We start from the raw sequence: 14,201 nt of genomic DNA on the forward strand, positions 1-14,201 counted from the left end.
CTATATAAGCAAGGAGCATTTCATTGCATTGTTCCATTTGAAATCTAAAGTGGCCAAACCCTGACAGAGCTTCACAACTTGATAAGGATTTCTGTATAAAGTCTTTAAAACAAGTGGCATTTACAGTTCCGCTTCCATTACTCGGTACCCCTAAAACCCACAATTTCTGTGCTATGCACCACAAAGCTGCCCAACCGAAGCCACGCCTTCTAAAGGCACGGGTGTTTAATAAGAGCTGGGAGCCAAGAAAGAATTAGCACAAAGAAAACAGACCTGGCCAAACTCTTTTGACTCATTAAAGCATGCAAAAGAGCCGAGTGTCGCTCAGGCTGCATTTCGTTTAGCACGTGTATGTCAGCCTGTTTCGGACGATAGCACCACAGCTATGCACTACTGTGCACCTGACTTCTCAATAACAATTTGTGCCACCCACAACGAGATCTTTGCCACTACTAGAGTTGTGCCTTTGGTGATGACGCAGGAAGGATTGGTCTACGAAAGCATGCAAATAGGCACTAGTGTAAACACGGCCTTGGTGATATGAAGACAAGTCTCCACAGTATTCAGTAAAAATAATCAGATGTAACCTTGGCATCAACACGAAGTTGGACACGATCTTAAGGAGCAGGAATTAGGGTTTTAGGGACAAGGACTAAAAGACTGGGATTATATTGCATTCACATACAGATACACACACAGGCTTTGGCCATCTGTAGAGAGCCTTGTTTCCAGAGGCTATAAAGACAGCAGTTGAACATGATCTAAAATTACCAGTGCTGTTAATCCCCCCATCGCAATAGTGCAGGCATGGGAAAACTTGAGCCCTCCCGGTGTTTTGGCTGTTAGGAATGGTGGGAGTTGGAGTCCGAACAGGGGCGGCTCAAGCGGTAAGCAAACTATGCATCATTGAGGTGCATTCAGGCATTCAGTAAAAGAAAGGGGCCTGAGGCTGTTAGGAATGGTGGGAGTTGGAGTCCAAAACACCTGGAAGGCTCCAGTTTTCCCATGCTTACACTAATAGCATCACTAAGTGGGTGGAAGAAGTGCGGACTGCACCATTAGAGGAGTGACACAAAAACGACCATCTATAAAAATTTTGTGCAGTGTTTTTACAGAAATTTATGAATTTCAGAACCTTCCGATGCGCATGTGCACGGCTGTCACAGCGATCATTGTTGCCTAATCACAACGATACTTCAAATCATACGGTTTTGTCTACATGCGCTATAAGCACACACTGTTGTTTTCATTGTTGCTATTTTTTAAAAATATAGTTGCCAATTTTGCCACATGCACTATAAGCACACACTGTTGTTTTCATTGTTGCAATTGTTTTTAAATAGTTGCCAATTGTGCCACATTTTTCTGGTATCTTAGCTACAATATTATGGTATAATCTAGTCCAAGAGGAGAGCCAATGGATGACACCGTGAGTCACTGCACCGGGTGACACCAAACTTAGTGATGCCATTGCCTCCCACCACTTTTTGCCACAATCGTTAGAATAAGTTTTTCTATACTCAAACTCAATTCAAAGACAGTGAAATGAGTAAATGGGTCAACATGAGTTTCTTCCTATACTGTTCTAATTGGGAATAACAATTGGATATCACTTTTGTGAGCTAGTTAAGGAGCCGCCGCAGTGGCGAAGTGGGTTAAACCACTAAGCTGCAGAACTTGCTGATTGGAAGGCTAGAGGTTCGAATCTGCAGATGGGGTGAGCTCCCATAGTTATCCCCAGCTTCTGCCAACCTAGCAGTTCGAAAACATGCAAATGTGAGTAGATCAATAGGTCCCGTTTTGGCCCAAAGGTCACATAGCATAGGAGGCATCTATGTACAACGGCTCTTCGGCTTAGAAATTGAGATGAGCACCACCCCCAGAGTCGGACTTAATGTCAAGGGGAAACTTTTACCTTTACTTTTACTTGTGAGCCAGTTGGGAAAAAATCATATTCCAAATGGAAGATTTTGGAAGAATACAACTATTTGAAACATTGTCCTTCTCTTTGTTTCGCCGCCCATCTCTCCCCATCTTCCTCTTCCCAAATACCCAAGTGTTTCAAGGATATCCACAGATTCAGTTAATAATACTGAAGAATAATACTCATTGCTTATCTGTAGTTAAATACATGTCTGATCATAAACATGAGAAGCAGGGCCACTGTCAATTGACTTTGAGCAGGGGGCAAGTTCAACTTCTTAATTTGGCAACAGACATTACAGTAATTTTCTAGGCATGCCATAGTTTATTTTGCAATGTGTTCATGTTTCCAATCTCCAAGACCACAGAAGATTTTGGCATCCCCTCCTGCTCCTCGGTTCAGTTTGGAAAGCAATGAGAATTAACTTGCTACTTTAACACAGAATCCTAATTTCCTTCCCTCCTTGACTATTTTGGCCATGTCCAGGTTGGGAACATTTCCTTTCTCTCCTTGGTACACAAATCCCTGGCTTCTAATCTTGGGAGAACGATGGAAGGTTTTTGAAGCAACATATATATATCAGAGCCCATTTGGTTGCACAAAACCACTGGTACAGTTTGTTATATCACAGGAACTACTTATGGATGGGACTGTTTGAAAGATTTTTGTTCATTCATTCAGTGCCGCTCCTTGACTTAGTATTAGATAACAGAGGTAAAATAATAGTGAGAAGAAAAAAATATCATTAAAAATGACAAACAATTTCCCAGATAACAAATTCAACTGAGATTTCTATGCCAGGCAAATAGGAAACATAAAGGCAATTAAATAAACCCTTTTAAGTCAAGCCATGAAGGGTTTCTCTGTAGGCTGGTTTCCCTCTCGTGAATCAAGGCTATTCCCCAAAGTATGGGCAAGCATTTCACTGCGTTTGACAGGAAGACGGCAAGCATTAAAACCAACACAAGTCACCAGGTATTGGTCAGAAAGCTGCTCAGGTCAGAAATAGAGAGAAAAAACACACTTGTTAAACTATTAGAAAATGGCACAAAGCACAAGGTAAGAGCTAAGATTGTTTAAGGTACTTGATCTCTCATATCTACACTTGCTCTCCCATATCTGCACCAAAAGTGCTTCTCTTGATGTGTACGAGTGTGTGTATATGGTAGTGTATGTGTAAACATGCTATTGGAGATTTAACAGCACAGGTAGACTGTTAATATCCCCTCACAAGCAAGGCTTTTCCATGGAGTCGGTTCACACATTCATTTGGGAATCATTAAATGAATGAGTGGTTACATGTATGTGTGAACCAGCCTCCAACTAGCATCATGCCTTGACTTTATGCAATGAGAAAACCCATGTTTCCAGACCCATAGATGGGCAGAGTGGCCGCCTTGCCATTAGCAAAGACCAATGTGTTTTCAGTTAATAATAAACAAATTATTCCCGTACTAAATGGTCAAAGAAAACTAACAACAGAGACAATAACACATCATTACTGTTTAGCACCTTTCATCCACATGCTTGGCAGGTGGTCACTGGGCCTCACAACATCCCTGTGAGGTAGGTCAAGGTGATCACAAATCATTTACAGACAGATAAGCTGAAGACACAGAAATCTTAAGGGACAGATTCTGGATTGTGCAAAGACTTTAGCTAGGAAGGAAACCCAATGTTCCCAAGTCATAAAAATCAGAAAGCGTTTCCTTTGAACCTCAACATGGCAACTAACAACACTCAGATCTATACACAAGCAAAAAAAGCATATATGAACTTAAATGGAAATTCTTGGCTTTGTGTGTATGTGTGTGTTCAAAAAGGATCTAAGATAATACAGTTTGAATAAAATTTGTTGTATTGTCAGCCTTAGTCATTTTCCCCACACACTATCCAGATTCTAACAATTATGGAGGAAAAGGAAGAATAGTTTCAGAGCTAGATTGCTCTCTCCACACAGGAGTCCCCTCAAATTTTCAAATTCGTAATAATTCAACTCATGGGCAGCTTCACCTTAGCAGTTCATCATTTGAATCTGCAACATCAAATGGTTACCTGTATGTCGGAAATGAGCCATCACAGATGTAACACCCAATAAGAGTCTTTTTACATGGCTCAGTAGTATATCAAACACAACAGTCTTCATGGCAATCCATTCTCTTGTTCAGATTCTAGCTATCCAGTGCCACGAACTACAGATAAAAGCAGCATCTACCTATAAGAGAACCAGTCTGCATTTCAAATTAGATCCAGTGGAAACACACACACACAGCACACGTTTGTAGTTTCCTTCTGTCAGAGATCACACTGAATTTCACAGACTCTGTTAGTGCAAAAAATCAAGTCACCCTGTTGCGATGATGACTCTGTAGGACAAGTTTCCGCACCTTTGTTTGTCCCCAACTGTTCCAGAACAGGCAACGACAAATCCAGATCACTCTGTGTTTAGAAACAGGCAAGCAAAGAAATCAATGCTGAACGTTATTCTTGGAAGAATTTATCAATGAAACATTTGCCCACATACCTTTGGGGGGAAGCCTTGATGTCTTAAACCAATTAGCTGAGGTTCTCTGCACCAGAATATACCTGAGTTGTGAAGAGGAATATCGATTCTGTTTCCCCACAAGAGTTGAACAGTCATAGGCCGCTCTCAAGAACTTCTAAGGCAGAAGACAAGACACCGTCGCACAACCTCCAGAAAATGAATTGTGTTTCCTTCTCATGTTGTCAAACAGGAAACTTCCCAACCAACCAATCAATTCAATTTGTGAAATTTGGAAGAATAGAACTGGTAGCTTCTGTAATTTCCCACCAACTCGTTCATAGATTTCTGGAGTGTTTCCGCCAAATGGCACAGAAAAACAGGCACAAGAAGGTTTTTTGCAGCAGAGAAAGTTAACAAACTAGCCAAATTATGTATGCACACAACTACTGATGGTTCAGTGTGTGCCCTTTGGTACGAGTAGACTTAAAGATTTATTTTTGCTGAAAGCACCACGGGGCTTCTGTTGAGAAATGCCGTTGGGAATGTTGGCTAAGCACCTGATTTGCAAAACTATCCAATCTTTATCACAGTTTGCCTCCCTAAGATGTCAAGAATAAGATAACACATGTCTGATCTTGGAAACTACATAGGGTTAGCTCTGGTTAATATTTACATGGAGACCATCAACAAATACAGTACAGTCTCACTTATCCAATCCTCGCTTATCCAAGCCTCTGGATAATCCAAGCCATTTTTGTAGTCAATGTTTTCAATATATCATGATATTTTGGTGCTAAATTCGTAAATACAGTAATTACAATATAGCATTACTGCTTATTGAACTACTTTTTCTGTCAAATTTGTTGTATAACATGAAGTTTTAGTGCTTAATTTGTAAAATCATAATCTAATTTGATGTTTAATAGGCCTTTCCTTAATCCCTCCTTGTTATCCAAGATATTCACTTATCCAAGTTTCTGCCGGCCCATTTGGCTTGGATAAGTGAGACTCTACTGTATAAGGTGTTGTAAGCTATATTATAGAGAAAAGAAATGGCAAATCCACCCTGACCCATTTCATGCAACTCATGAAGCTTTGGATAGCAGCTCCAGCCATACCTACAAAATTATATCTCTGTGTATATATGTTCCCATCAACTGTTGACTCATGCCTGCTCCATACATTTTGCAGGGATATAGGGCACATCTCCACTGATGACTTGAGTCAGATTCAAACAGTTATTGAAGAAATTAGTTTCAAATAAGTCCAAGGCCCAGATAGAGTTTGCACAAACCACAGAGTGTGGGTGTGCATTATTAAGGGCTTCATTTTGCACATTTTTGTGGGCATTCATTGTTTAGCTGCCAGAGTTTGAAACTAGCTTTGAACTGCATGAAATGGTTAGTGTAGATGGGGACCTAAACAAACAATACTCAGAGATTTATTTATTATTTGTTTACCCCATTTGTACCCCACCTTTCTCGCCCTGGAGGGGACTCAAGGCGGCTTACATAGGCTAAGTACAGTAGAGTCTCACTTATCCAAGACTCACTTATCCAAGGTTCTGGATTATCCAATGCATTTTTGTAGTCAATGTTTTCAATATATTGTGATTTTTTGGTGCTAAATTCGTAAATACAGTAATTACAACATAACATTACTGCGTATTGAACTGCCTTTTCTGTCAAATTTGTTGTATAACATGATGTTTGGGTGTATAATTTGTAAAATCATAACCTTTTTTTTCTTTTCTTTCGTGTCAGGAGCAACCGGAGTCGCTTCTGGAGTGAGAGAATTGGCCGTCTGCAAGGACGTTGCCCAGGGGACACCCGGATGTTTTGATGTTTTACCATCCTTGTGGGAGGCTTCTCTCATGTCCCCGCATGGAGCTGGAGCTGATAGAGGGAGCTCATCCGCACTCTCCCCGGGTGGGATTCGAACCTGGCAGCCTTCAGGTCAGCAACCCAACCTTCAAGTCACAAGGCTTTTATCCCCTAGGCCACTGGAGGCTCCTAAATCATAACCTAATTTGATGTTTAAAAGGCTTTTCCTTAATCCCTCCTTATTATCCAAAATATTTGCTTATCCAAGGTTCTGCCTGCCCGTTTAGCTTGGATAAGTGAGACTCTACTGTATGTTGGTTGTTGGCTCCTTCCTCTGAAATATAGCACCTGATATTCCTTGGTGGTTTTCCATCCAAGTACCAACCAGAGCTTACATCTCTGCACAGTTCTGGTGCAAAGCATTTAATACAAATTTTCAAGAAGAATAGGTGAGTAATATCACTAACCACTTACTGCAATTGAGGCTGAACGACGGCGACTTGCCCAAGACCACCGACAGCAATTCATGGCAGAGTCCAGATTAGAATTGGGGAGTTTTTAAAACCACCCCATCAAAGTCAACAACTGTTGGCTGTGTATTCATGTCACAGGCAAACACATGCAACAAGTCGTGATGGTGTTTACTTCTAGACAACTTTGTTTGCTTGCCCCCGACTGCTTTTCACCCGGTGGGTGAGATGTAGATAGCACCCACGTTTTGCACAATTGCCAGCCACGGCTTGTGTTGTGCGCTCATGTCCTCAGACATGGGGTGAGGTAGATGTCTGTGAAAGAGAAGACTAGTGCAACGCAGTGGGGGAAGTCTCGATCTTGAGAGCACTTCCACATCCTCATTTGGGCACGAATAGCATTGGGTGGCAATGGGCCAGTTGCAGTCTCTCTGCCCAATCTGCTTTGCAAGGCTGTTGTGGGTAAGAGTGAAAAAAATATATCACACATCCTAAAGCTCTGGCTGTACTGAAGTTAGGAATTGTGGAAGTTAAAGTCCAAAATATCTGGAGGGCCAAAGTTTGCCTATTAGCACCTTTGGGACTAACTGGGAAGAAGTGATTTCAAGCATAAAGCTTTCAAGGAAAAAACTCATAAGTCAGAAAAGACTTAAAGGCACACAACAGCTACAAATGCATCTGTTGATATAAACTGAGTCCAAAACAATTGCATTCATTTATTTCCTATGCTAATAATAATAATAATAATAATAATAATAATAATAATAATAATATCGTAGCCGTCTCTTTGAACTCCCTTCTGAACACAACTATTAAAAATAGATGAACCTGCTCCAGTTTTCAGTCTGACAACAGAATTAATGGTGGATTTAATTTCTATTTCTCAATAGCTGCTCTTAGTGTCTGTAAGATTTAGGTCCCTTCTACACTGCCATATAATCCAGTTCCAAGCAGACAATCTGGATTTTATACAGCAGTCCTAGAAAACCTTTTTTTGCTAGACTATTCCTTTTCTCTTTGCCTTCCACAATTAGGAAAATAATACAATTTGTGCAGAAAACCCTTTGATATTTAAAATGGGATCTTGTTATGTTTACATTAACCAATGCTCTTTTGCTGTGTGATAGTCTGTTTTCATGTTTTGGAAATTTAAAATCTGGTTTTTGGAAATAATTTCATAGAGTTTGATACGATTTTTAAATCAAGTGTGAGCCACTTTGAGCCCCAATCCTGGTGGCAAAAAATCGGGCATAATAATAATAATAATAATAATAATAATAATAATAATAATAATAATAATGGACTTGATTTTGCTGCCATAATGATCATTGAATGACTTTTTATTTTTATAGAACCTCCAGGATAAAATATAATAATTATTAAAATTATATATATATATATATGGGGTTTGTAGTGCAATGGAGACCAGGCTTCACTTCACACACTCTCAGCTTCAAAAAAAGGACTATAAAGGTAATCTGAAATCCCCTCCAAAATCTAAGTTTTTAGGATAAAAGGCAGCAACCAGTACTTTTCTTCTTTTCCAAAGAATATTCGCCCCCATATTTTCTTGGCCTGCTCTTTATCTGTGGGCCTCTTTATTGGGACCAGATGTGTTTGGGATTTCGTATTTCTGTAGATTTTGAAATATTTCAGACCATCTAGACTGCCATGTAACCTAGTTTCTTGATGCAGATTAACTGCATCAAACTGGATTATATGGCAGCGTAGATCCAACCTTGGAGATAATAGCCCAGTCTAAACATTATTTATATTTCATGTGAAGGTTGATCCAAAATGCTTGGGACCAGAAGTGTTGTATTTTGAATTTGTCTGAATTTTGGATTCTGTACATGCTCCTTAAACAGCCCAAAAGTAATTTTATACAATAATGTTGTGCATGAGACACAGTTTGAATCATCATAAAGCAAATCTGCTAATGTCTCAGCCACCCATGTGGATAATTAATTAAAGATTTCAAAGCATTTTGGATTCCCAAAAAAGACTTGTTTGTATTTATCAAAGGGGCCAGGCTTAGCATAGCGGGTTAAACTGCCCGGGCTGTGGCGCAGGCTGGAGAGCAAGCCAGCTGCAACCAGCTGCAATGAATCACTCTGACCAGGAGGTCATGAGTTCGAGGCCCACTCAGAGCCTATGTTTGTCTTGTCTTTGTTCTATGTTAAAAGGCATTGAATGTTTGCCTATATGTGTAATGTGATCCGCCCTGAGTCCCCTTCGGGGTGAGAAAGAAGGGCGGAATATAAATGCTGTAAATAAATAAATAAATAAATAAAGCTGCAGAAAATCCTGCTGATCAAAATGTTAGCAGTTCAAGTCTGACTTGGGGTGAGTGCTTGCCATCAGCTCCAGCTCCCTGCTCACCTAGCAGATCGAAAACAGAAATGTGAGTAGATAAATAGGTACTGCTTTAAGTGGGGAGCTAATAAAAGGCGTTCATAAGGACATGCTGGCAATTCGATCATGAGGACATCTAAGGATGACATGGAAGATAGAGCGACAGTAAATCGTTATGGTTAGAGTCGAGCACAGCCTCCAAGATGCTGGAAATGGAAAAGACGGGAAAAGCCTTTACCTCTGTCTATGTATTGTCTGTCCTTGTTAATTGTATAACAGCATTGAATGTTTGCCGTATATGTGTTCTGTAGTCTGCCCTGAGTCCCCTCAGAGCGATAGAGCAGAATATAAATAAACATTATTATTATTATTATTATTATTATTATTAGTATTGAATTGGTAGCTACCTGTGGTCTCACGCTGGGAGAAAGATGAATTAAAATAAAATAGAGGGGTGGAGCTTAAAATAGGCGATATCCCCAGAAATATCTGGGAATATAAGGTGGTGCAGTGGGTCAAACCGTTAAGCTGCAGAACCTGCTGCCCAGAAGGTTGGTGGTTTGAATCCTTGGGACAGGGTGAGCTCCTGTTGTTAGCTCCAGCTTCTGCCAACCTAGCAGTTCGAAAACATGCAAATGTGAGTAGATCAATCTGGTGGTCATGACCTTGGAGGTGTCTGTGGACAACGCCGGCTCTTCGGCTTGGAAATGGAGATGAGCACCAACCCCCAGAGTCAAGGGGAAACTTTTACCTTTACTTATCCCTAGGAAATAAGGATAATGCAAGGGTATGACAATAGAGGAGAATAAAACAAACAAAATTAAGTCAAATTTTAAATAATTTAAATATGCTTATTGAACAAATCACAACAAGAAGCCCAGAGGTGCTAGACATAGAAGAATTATATCAATTGCCCTGAGACCAGTGAAAAATTTGGTTTAAAATCTTTTAGGACATTTGTGCATCTGGCAATAAATTCTCAACTCCCCTTTATTTTGAAGCATACTGAAGAAGAAGAATAGTGCTAGTCATAATAATAATAATGCCCAGGCCACTGCAAAGCACGTCTCCTTTGCAAAAGTTGTTTTCTCCATCAGGTATATTCAGGTGAAAACCTTCCAGCTTCAGAAAAAGGAAAAGATCAAATTGGTATGACTTTTTCTCTAAAGAAAAAAAGTCTTTGCAAATTAAAACTTTTTGTTTTATACAAAAGCAATTACGCACAAGTCATCCAAATTGCACCTCTCCTCAGTTGAGCTTGTATTTCGAATGGATCAATTGGGGTGATTAATTATTATTATTTCGACATTTTAAACACATTACAGTATTTTTTGATTTTCCTTTTGCTAAAAAAGAAGAAGAAGAAAGAATTGCACCTACAGACACCGAAAATGCAATCCCTTTTGCAGAAGTAAACGCAAGCTTTTGTTGGTTTGCCCGTTTCCCCCTTCAGTCTTTGAGGCCGAGAACTCAAGTAAAGGAAAGAACAAGATTCCCTACATGAGAGAGGAAAGGGAAAAGAAATATCCACCTTTAACAAAACAATATGGATTTCTGAACAATATATGGATGCACAACTCTACCGTTTCCAGCCCAGACACAGGAAAGAAAGGGAATCTCGTGTAAACCTTCGGACATCATGTACGTTTCACACAAAGTTTGCGTTTCTCTAAAAAAAGGTTTCCCAGCGAGCCGAGACACAGAAGTGTTGACGTTGTTCGGGGTTGTTTGGATGCATCGTTGTCGTTTCTTTTCTGTTTCCGTACCGCCGAAACCAGTAAGTGTCTGCAGCTCCCCGGGAGGAGAAAGGAAATGCAATGAACAAGGTCGGACAATTTCTTGGCTAAACCATCACAACAATAAACAATAGAAAGAGTTAAGCACCAAATTTTCACCCGAGACACCTCAATTCTCCACTTTCCATGGTTGTTTTCTTTAGAAAGCAGAAAAGAATAAAACATGCACAAATCATGGAACGCTCTTAAGATCACTTTAAGGCCCTTAACAGAAATGAAATGCATCATTATTAGCAGGTTCAATTCACATTTCCCTCCTATTTTTTCTCTCTTTTTTTTGTAAAACAGCCTTAAAAATGACGCCTGCAGGTTACCAGCCAAAGCTTAAGAACTGTGCCTTTAAATTAACTTTCTTTTTGCTACTATGCTGAGTTTGATTAAGACTGAGAATGGTCGTTAGGGAGGGAAGGGCAATCATGGAACATTTTTAAAAAAAGAAGAAATATTTGAAGCTCTTGTTTTTGTTTTTTTTGGTATTTTGTTCCATCTGAAATGTACTTCCAGAAATCCAGACAAGTTTCTTTTCAAATTCTGATGCTTTTTGATCCCAATATCAATTGCAAGGGGGAAAAGAAAGCCAATGAAATAACTTGCTCTCGGAAACGGGCACCACCCGCAATGGTGCAAAATGGGTTAAACCCTTGTGGCGGCGGAACTGCTGACCTGAAGGTCGGCAGTTCGAATCCGCAAGATGGGGTGAGCTCCCATCTGTCAGCTCTAGCTTCCCATGCAGGGACATGAGAGAAGGATGGTAACATATCCTGGGCAACGTCTTTGAAGACGGCCGAGTCTCTCACACCAGAAGTGACTTGCAGTATATTCTCAACACAATAAAAAACCACCCAAATTTCAACATTTTTTTTCAATAGATTCCCCATTCAATGAAATGGAAGGAAGGAGGGGATCTCACTGAATTGAGTGATTTTGCTCCATTTGAATGCATGGGGTAACAAATCCGCCGGAAAAGATACACCAACAGCATGCGAATTGCTTGGCTTTGGGAAAGTGCCCGTCAAAAGCTGGCTTTTCATTGGCTTGGAAAGAAAAAAGGATTACACCCTGAGATTCAAGCTAAGTACAGTGAATCATAAAGAATCACCCCCATTTTTCCCCCTCCACGTCAGGGATGCAGTCATGACATGACAAACATAGTTCAGACTGGCCTGAGCAAACAGAATTTAAATATGTACTATTAAAATAACCTCTGTGCCAAATTATAAATACAGCCTTGATCGTCCCTCTTCAAGCAGAACTTGGTCATTTGCTTATCCGGGGGGCGATCGTTTTGGCCATTTTTGTGCCAATCGGATAAAAACCCTTTATATATTCTTTTCATCTGATATTTATTTTTCTGTCTAGTTTCATATTTTTAGAATAGATTATATACATATATCTATACACACGCCCGTGTGTGTATATATATATACACATTTCAAATATACATACATATATCTATATATCTATCTCTGTCCTTAAAATCATCAGAGTTTTGCATGAGGGAGGTGACAGTACATAATGAAACTCAGCACCTAAGGGCATAAGGCAGTTGTAGGTTTTTTTGTTTGTTTGTTTTATTTTTTTATTATTAGTAGTAGTATTATTATTATTTTTCAATCAGCACCAATCCCTATGATATAATAATGTCCTACACTTGGTGTAAGGTATAAAACTCAGAGGCGGAGGAGGGCGTTCGCGTTTTCCCCGGCCTCTAAAGTGTGGAAGTTTTGAAATACTGGTTGGTTTGTGTTGTTGTTTTTCTCCTGTGCGTAAAAAACAAAAAGGAAAGTTTTTCTTTTTGTTTTTACCTACAAAACATAGAGGATCTCTCTCTTATTATTATTAGCATTAGTATTACTATTTCGTTGCTTTTTGGAAAGACATACTGCAACCAGAACGAAAACTTATTGGAAGGTAAGTTTCATGAGCTGTGTTGACCGTAAACAATTAACCCAACCCTTCCCGCCCCCAAATCCCCTCCTTTTAATTTCTGTTTGTTTGTTTACTTATGTGTTTGTTTGTCTGTGACGGTGTATGTAGGTGTGTGTATGTATGTATGTGTGTGTGTGTGTATATATGTGTGGAATCTGTGTTTGAAGGAGCTTTTAAAGTGAAGATTCGTACTGTAGCAATTCATACAAGAGAGGTCCGTCTCTGTACCTAATTCCTACAGCGGTGGGGGTGACGTACTGGAGAATGTTTATAGTCCTTCTCAGCCTCCTGTCTACAAAATGGGCATCCCAAGCCGGGTACCGCTTTCGTGGGATGTCTATCTTAATGAGAGGGCCTTCGGGGTGGTAGGGTCTCCCGGACGGAGTCGATGGCACCATGGCTCTCACTTGGAAAACTGGCAAGCAAGTGTCGGCTGTGGGTTCCTCCTGTTGCTCCGTGGCCGCTCTGGTCGGCGTAGCCTGGGCCGCCCTGTACCCAGGGGTCTGCGGAGCCATGGGTTCAATGTCAGGGGGCAAAGGAATGCCCCAGAGCAACTCGGCGCAACAGGAGCTGGCAAAGATCTTAGCTCTCGGCCCCATGGGATGCAGGACGCCGTAATACAAGAGCATCAGCGCGATCCCGGCGGCGAAGCTAAGAAAGACACAACAAAGTGCTGGCACAGCGTACGAGTCAGTGGTGTCGGGATCTCGGTACCAATACCAAAGGAGCGTCAAGGCCGCGTTCTCTGTCAAGACTACGGTGTAATAGGCAAACATTCGGTATCGGGTCCGCCCTTCCTTGACATTAAACCAGCAGAAAATGTACACGATCCCTACCACCATGTTGAAGAGAATCTCCTCCCATTTGGACATGCAGAAGTCCGTCCCGCCATGGATGATCCAGAAGGCCATGGCGCACCAGTGGACCACGACAAAGATCCCAAAATAGAGCTGGAAGATGGAAGCAAAGAGGGCAAAAGAGATAACTCTGGATGAGATGGTGAAGAGGCGCCAGAAGAGATGGATAAGGGCCCCTCTGTAGCTCATGCTCTTCTTGTCATCCCTAGAGTCCCGAAGAAGCTTGTGATAGGAGGCTAGCACCCAAGCCAGGGACATCAGGGAGGCCATAGAGGACAAACCTGCCGGAAGAACACACAAATCCACAGAGTTAAACGGGAGGCACGGGACAAGGGGCGCATCCTCCTGGGGGGGCAGGTGTGGAGCAAGTTTAGCGAAAAAGATCTAGAGGAGGAAGAGAGAGAGAAAAATAAGCAGAAGCGGACCCCACTGTGGATATCTCGTCATTGGCTGCCTAGTCCTTCTAGGGCTGCGTCTGCAGCAGGCATGGGCAAACCTTGGCCCTCCCTCCAGGCGTTTTGGACTTCAACTCCCACCATTCCTAACGGCCGGTAGGCTGCAA

General features: G+C 41.1%; 1 protein-coding gene across 2 annotated transcripts in view; it reads right to left on the reverse strand.

Moving 5' to 3' along the window:
• The window catches only part of xkr6 (XK related 6), a 221,779-nt gene that overhangs the window by 43,814 nt on the left and 163,764 nt on the right, over positions 1 to 14,201 (reverse strand). The window contains exons 3-4 of one of the 2 annotated variants that reach the window (XR_010002463.1): positions 4,449 to 13,920; positions 1 to 4,363 (exon numbers count right to left, since the gene is read on the reverse strand). The exon at positions 1 to 4,363 is cut by the window's left edge and continues 43,814 nt beyond it. Coding sequence is in view for 1 of the 2 variants with exons in the window: in XM_062969426.1 (XP_062825496.1) it covers positions 12,956 to 13,920 (965 nt within the window). In the remaining variant the exon portion in view is untranslated. Of the gene's footprint in view, positions 13,921 to 14,201 lie in introns of both variants that reach the window. The other variant, XM_062969426.1, reaches the window with a different exon arrangement.

Source organism: Anolis carolinensis, chromosome 1, assembly GCF_035594765.1.
Source record: "Anolis carolinensis isolate JA03-04 chromosome 1, rAnoCar3.1.pri, whole genome shotgun sequence".
NCBI lineage: Eukaryota > Metazoa > Chordata > Lepidosauria > Squamata > Dactyloidae > Anolis > Anolis carolinensis.